At 38.8% G+C, this 7,356-nt stretch overlaps 1 protein-coding gene across 1 annotated transcript in view; it reads left to right on the top strand.

Annotated features, from left to right (window-relative positions):
- LOC101862702 overlaps positions 1 to 7,356 on the top strand; it is a 31,252-nt gene that overhangs the window by 882 nt on the left and 23,014 nt on the right. Inside the window, exons 2-3 of the mRNA XM_013089079.2 lie at positions 5,347 to 5,459; positions 6,166 to 6,229. Coding sequence (XP_012944533.1) covers positions 5,347 to 5,459; positions 6,166 to 6,229 — 177 coding nt within the window. The remainder of the gene's footprint in view (positions 1 to 5,346; positions 5,460 to 6,165; positions 6,230 to 7,356) is intronic.

Genomic DNA, 7,356 nt, shown 5'->3' with positions numbered 1-7,356 from the left:
AACTGTAGGCCTACTTGTAGCCTACTAAAAGCGTACAATTTTGTCTGTGGGCAGTGGAGAGAGAGAGTGAGAGAGAGAAAGAGAGAGAACAAAACAAAATGGCGACCCGCGTAGTTCGGCTCGATTTGAAAAGTTAAATAGCCGTAGCATCTTTGTAGACAACCAAATTAATTTACTTTTGTGTTTTAACATCATTTTTTAACTTTGTTTTGGTCAATTTGATCGTCCTCACCGATAGACAGTATTCAGAAAGAGACAGAGAGAGAGAGAAGAGGGGAGGAGTAGATCTTGCGAGAACTTCCGGGCGGGTGAGAATAGCCACTTTCTTTTTCTTTAACGAACGGAACTACAAGATCACCGAGTAGGAGAGTCAGCAAATGAAGTGTGTACCCGCTCTGTGGACAAATTGGTTATAGCGGGCTGCCCACTGCGGATGGGATCAGCAGATCGGGCCGTTCGCCGACTCTGTCGCCTCAAAAACAAACGTGTTTGTTTTCAGTTTCAGATGACCTAGTCGGGAGATCGGCCTGATCCAGCCGTTATAATGGGCACCCAGTACAGTGGAACTCGTACATGTACTGAGGTCACCAGGCCTGACCTAAAATCTAATTGAATCCAAGTGTTCGTTATAGCAAACGCGAGGTTTTGTGTCGATAATTACAGGCACTGAGCAAGTAATGTAAAAAGAGAAGTCACAGGTAGTGCCTGAAATACCTGATTATAAGCTGTGTAAAAAAAAGACAGATTCGTTCAAATGCACACGCCTAGTGTCATCTCGATTGTTTACTTAAAAATTTAAAAGTTGTGTTACTGCGTAGAGCCTAGCGTACGGCAACTTTTGGTTGGTATGAAAAAAGGCCGTTGATAGGTCGCATGCAATCAGCTAAGTGAATAAAGGTTCATGATGCAGGTGCAATGGATGGTTTCCGTTAATAAAGTTGGTTGTGGGAGAAAAATGAGCAAAGCCACGTCTTCGGGGACTGTTCACCCTGGAAGCGATCTTGTTGAATCCGAGCTCGCTGATTTAAGTGCTCGTTGAATCCGGGTTATTTTTATTGATTTTAAAGAAGAAAAAAACAGGGAATCTATCTCATCTCGTTGAATACGAGTTCTTGTTGAATCCAAAAGTTCCATTGTATTAGCCTACACTATGTGCAGTACTTGTACTACACTACACAGCGTGTGTGTAAAAGTGGCCTGTCCAATATGAATCCGTGCAACGCAACCGTACACAGAAGTACACAGTGTTTCTAATCATTAAATTACCTGTTGCCTTGTTGAGATGCAAGGCTTAACTCACTTGCAACTGGGCCCTTTCACCAGTCACAAGCGTTGAAGACTGGCGTTTTTGGGGGTATTTCAATAAATCACCACAACTCTCAGAATTACCCTATTGTAATAATTTTTTGACACAGTAAAGTAACATTCAAGCTTAATCTAATACAAAAAACTAAAGTTGTCTAAGTCTAATACTTTAATTTGTATGATTTTTAAAAAATTGGCATGAATTTGATTTTCCGAAAAATTTCCAGAGACGTGACAAGTAGAATGAAATTCACTACAACAACAAAAATAAAAGTTCAAAGTGTTCTGGTTTGATTTGTGTACATGTGCGAGTGTTTGGTGAAAATATAAAAGCTGGTCTGTGCATTGATTCAGACCAATACACTGAATTACATGAGACAGATGTTACGTCACGACGTTGTGATTTCGTTGCGCGAAAAACAACACCGGTACTAGTGCTAGATCTAGCCCTAGAACTACGACTCGGGCCGTGTTCGGGTACATATCCAGGATCCTAACTATCAGACACATATTCTGAGACACTAACTAGAACTAGTAAAACGCACAGAAGTATAGAAAACGGCGAAATTATGTGATTCTTGTTCATGCGACTTCTTCGACTGTTACTACGACGCAACTGTCAGATTACTATCAGCTGTATAGAAAAAAACAAAGCGCGAGTTCCGGTCTGTTCAACCCCAGTTGGGGTCACTGTCCTTCACCTTCAATAACTTAAAAACTACCGACCCCAGAGATACGAAACGAAGTCTAAGTAGCTCAGGCTTGGCCAAACAAGGGTACGAGGCGGGTCTCGCGATCCGTGCGTGATTTGTAGAGCGAAAAAAACAATTCCAAAGTTGATCAGGCAGGGCTTGTGAGACCCGTCGCGAGCGTCGTGGCAGGGGTCACGCAACTGTTGTGTGACCCGTCTGAAGTGAGTTTAAAAAAAGTTTTTGTCGATGTTTTACAGCACTTGCAACACAAAGTTGTCCAGACCAGTTCATACACACGTAAAAGATTGTCTAGATTAAATTACTATGGGAGGCCTACTCAGAGCTGGTTGTAACAGAGTACTAGTACGTTACAATTTTTGGTACTTTTACTGTACTCCAGTACATTTTTGAGAACCAGTACTTTTACTGTACTCCGATACTTTTTATAAAAGTACTTTTGAGTATTTTTAAAGTACATTTTGAGTACTTTTGAAGCTTAATGACAGGGTAAATGCCTGCATTCCTGATCATAATTTACGGAACAAACACCTGGGCGGGCACAAAGTTGAGATCAAAGAGCGGCCCGTCGCGTCAAAGATCAGCCACTCTCGTGAATGTGATCACAAGCATTGTAAAACTCCATGAAACGGTACAATGTTTGCTCGAGACGGGATCACCCCAAGGTGTGAACTGACCGATGCGGTTTTTTTCCCCACACATCGCACTCGCATCTCATCTCGCCACCTAAACTTACATCACTCGCTGGGTGGGTATGGCCTACAAGTTCGCTCCAGGTGGGATCACATCAAACTGAGAACACTTGCCAGACCATTGAAAGCAGTTTTTCTCTTTGCGAGACAGCCTGAATTTTAATTTGTGTGGTCACAACGTAATGGTACGTAACGACAAAGGTGGGGGTTGGGGGGGGGGGACTCAATCAGAGATGAAAAGCTAAAATTGTTGGACAGGTAAAGGGGAGGGGCAACTGGGTAAACGTAGAAAAGATATCAAGACTCACGATAGGCTAGTGAGTGTATATACAATGTATATGGCATGCCTCATGCCACTGTGATTGGTCGTCAAGGTTGGCCACTCTTTGCTCGCCGTATGTCATAAATCCACCCAGAGGTCACGTCAGTTCATGGGTCACTGTAGATTCTTCCTTGGCTTCGTCGGCTAAGATCCCATATATATATATTTTCCTTGCTTCTGAGCACTGGGATCTTAGGCGGAGACTACTGTAGTAGAGAATCTTTGGTTACACTACTCTTACCAGACTCTAAGGGTTTGCCGTGGGCGCCATTGTCCACGGAGTGTGACCAAAATCTGTTTTACTGCTTTTTCTATAATCAATTGAAACTGAAACTGTGTTCTCATTGTATATATATCTAAGAACAAAAATGTTTTAAGCTACCTAAATTTCTTTTGAACTTTTTTTTTGGGTGGTTTTTATTGCTTAAGGCTACATTGATTCCTTGAGGAATTGTTAATGAAGAATTCAATTCACTTTTCCATTTCAATGCTGGCCATTTTCATCAATTTTATGTTTTCTTAGAGCAACTTTGTATCTACAAATTCCAATTTGGATACTTTTCCTACAACTGTAGAACTTTCCGACCTCTTGGACTGACTTACATTTGATCACATTGTCTTGCTCTAACAAGTTCTATTTATAATATCACTTTCCCACTAGTTGCATCTGTTTTTTGTGTTTTTTTTTTCAATTTTACGGACCATTTCCCCCTAGGTCCAGTGCGTACATTGTATTCAAACGCTTGGAATACTGTTGACATTTTTAGTAATAAATAGCCTAATTTGTCAAATATACTGGATATGTTCTTCAATATGATGTTTTGCATTATAAGCACTGAAGTGCTTTAGCATATTAGCAGAAAGTACTTAAAATGTACTCATATTCAAGTACTTTTTAAAAAAGTACTTGTATTCAAGTAGATTTTACAGGAAAGTACTTTTATACTGTACTTTTTAGATTGTACTTAAATTTGTACTTAAGTACTTTTTAAAAAGTACTTTAACAGCTCTGGGCCTACTAGTACTTACTACTATGGCCCACTATGGGTAAATGATCATCTGATCTTGCTTTCAAGTTCAAGTTGTATTTTGCGTTAAATCATAAATTTGATAAATTTGGAAGAGGCTAGCCTTATGCAGTTGTGAGCGCCGTAAGATCTCTACTAAAGAAACCTAAATCTATCTCCTCTCCTTTTTTTGTATTTGTTACTGTCTTGTAACACCTCTAATCTTCGGCACCTATATGACCGTATTGTGTTGCAAGTGCCGTCTCCCTGTTGCCACCAAAGTTAAAGCCACTGTCAGCATTGCAACTTGATGAACCAGATATTTGAACATACCCTTGATCAATATCCAATAAAAACCGTTGGATCCAGATCAGGAACATAGTTTTGGCAGTAGGATTGTTGGTTTTCCACTTCTGACTTCTGGACGCCTTTGCAAATAGCTAAACTCCAACTTACAAAGAAACACTCACCCAAAAGCAAAAATATTACATGTTATTTGTCAAAATGACATTATAAAAGAACCCTAAGCATATCTCATTGCTTTCCCGTTACTCATGTGACTTTATATTATATAAAGACAAAGAGACTCTTTATTGAACTCTTAGTTTTGCAAAGGGACTATAGGGGTTTTGTGAGAATAGGAGTCATCAAACCCACATGGACAGAAACTAGCCGTGTGAGAATTCTTGTCAATAGCACTGAATGAGTAATGTGAAAGTTACGATTCACATTCATGTATACATATATATACTTTTGGTGAGTACAGTCGATTTTGTCCAAAACGTAGATAGCCTCTCCTTGTCGAGGAGAAAAGTGATTGTCTTAGATAGGTTGACATTTTGATTTTAAAATCTTTAATGTAGACATTTTTATGTCCCCTCATTCTTACAATTTCGATTATTATAGAGGTAGATTTGCGACCCTGCCTGTTAGGGCCAACTTGGGCTGAGAAGGATACAGTATTCTAGTGGAAAGACAGAGATATTTAATAAAAATTTCTCCCCACGCAGGAATTGAACTTAAGTCTCCTGCTTGCAGCCGTGAGGTGTCTAACTGCTTCACTACTGATGACAGTGTGGAGATCTTGAACAGTACCATTATAGTTATGGTAAGAAGAAATACAAAGTGGAAGCGGTCATCTGTACAGGTGATTGTCTCAGACTGATGGCTGTCAGAGGAGGTTCACTTGTATTTGTTTAAAATTCTGGTTTTTTAAAAATATATTTTTTTTCATAGCAAATGAAAACTTTGACAATAGTTTTTGGGTGAAGTTTAACCTGACCTATAGTTATCATCTTAATTTGTTGCAGAGCATTGGCCTCGATGATATCATTGCTACGATGCTGTCGATGGGATTTGAATTTCAAGACTGTCAAGAGGCAGTAACAAATGGCAAACTCACTGTGCAAGCAGCAATTGATTGGTAAGCTGCTACTATAGCAGGTGTTTATCTTCTTTTTATTACAGTGAGTGGTTTGGAGAAACAATTTTTTTAAAGAGAATTTTGTTGGATCGTGGTTCTTTGCTGCATCTTTTAGAATCCTTACGTTTCTGAAAAAAAATGTAATCCTGAGATTGTCCCCAGAACTTTCTTGTCTCTTGTCTTCTGACACTTACAACATCTTTAAAGATCAAAAGATTTTCTCTTTCATGGACAACAGACAATTGTGCTCAGTTATTCACAGAAAAAGTGCAAATAATGTCACAACTTTATAAAAAGAACAAAATATTTGCTGTATTCAGGTTAATGTCAAGGTAAGATCATATATCTGAATGCTCTAGTGTTCTCACTTCAGTGAGCTAAACCCATGGGGTTCATTATTGACTCTAAAAGTAGGAAATAGAGTGCAATTCTCACCGCCATTACCCATTACTTCCGATTTGATATTATTTTTCTGCAATTACTTCTTATGGCTTCTTGATTATGTTAACCAAACTTTTCATTATGTTTTTGGTAACTAGCATTTACTTATGATTTGCAAGACAGCAGTTAGATCTATATTATGTGTACAAAGTATGCCATGACACAAAGACACCCCAGTCCACAATGTGTACAAAATAGAAAAAAGAAGTTTAAAAACTCTGACTTCTAATCTTGCAATAGAAAATCAATGCTTTTCACTCCACAGGATCTTGGCTGGGAAACCTGGAAATGTCAATGCGAGACCAGCCCCGTCACTGAATTTGACTCAAGTCAGTACTTTTTTGTTTTGAAACCAGATGTTGGTAGAGACTGTAGCCAGCAAAGTTAATTGTACTTTTTAGCTTGCCGCTAAACCAGTTTTCTGTTAAATTAAGACGAAATATAGCAATATGCTATGTTAAAAAAAAAGTTAGTGATGGCCGCTCGCACTTACTGTGGTCTGATTATAACTAAGTATATATTTGAAATAGATTGAATGCCACTAGTCTGAGGTTTTTAAGGTGGTCCATGTGTGATCTTGATATAAGGTTTCTGACGCTTATGAGATTTAGGACAGTATGAACTTTCTCTATTCGCATGATCATGAATGTATCATTAAATGACAAAAGTATCATTCATTCGAGCTGGATTTATTTGTTATTAGCCCTCCTCTTTCTGCTTACACACTCATAGACTGGAGGACTGGAACGCACACTTTGTATGACTTAACACACCCAAACAACACTCAACCGTGCATTTGTTTTTTTCTGTCACATTTGCTTTCATTTTGTTGAGATCTCTCTGAAAACAAAAGATATCTATCATGGGCCAACTATTCAGATGTACTAAACCCACAATTTTAAAGCATTTTTAAATTACAGTTTTTTAAACTGCGGTATTGATAGCGTGTGCTTCAGAAATTTTTTGTTGAAATTCAAGTCCTAAATGTTGTATTTATAGCTATCCTCTCCTAGACAACTTAGATTTATGACCACAACACAGTCATGTGGCATGATGGCCAGATCTATCATACACAAAAGTTTGCACCCTGGAGACATTTAAAATATTCTTCTTATTGTGCCTTTCAGTGCTTCCTCTCTTTCGTATTTTTATGGAAATCCGTACTTTCTGCCAGTTCCGTACTTGTTCCTCCATCATTATCAACTCCCTCCGTAAAAAGCTGGGACTGCGTAGGACTCCCGAAATTCCGTAGCAAAAGATCAATACTCGCCTTCGTATCTTCTAGTACTAGTACAAGTTACGGATGTTTACAGTAATTCTCTCGGCAATAAGTTAATGTTATAGAAACCTGCCAGATTGCGCTTTTCCTGCAATTGGCCATTATTCCACTATGCCCCATGCATTCATTGCGGGTTGGTCGGCATTACATTTTTACCTGTGGATTGATCAAAATCTG

The sequence above is a fragment of the Aplysia californica genome, unplaced genomic scaffold (assembly GCF_000002075.1).
Source record: "Aplysia californica isolate F4 #8 unplaced genomic scaffold, AplCal3.0 scaffold00025, whole genome shotgun sequence".
NCBI classification, from domain to species: domain Eukaryota; kingdom Metazoa; phylum Mollusca; class Gastropoda; order Aplysiida; family Aplysiidae; genus Aplysia; species Aplysia californica.
Note: the sequence above shows the minus strand (reverse complement) of the source record. Positions and strands in the feature narration are given on the sequence as shown.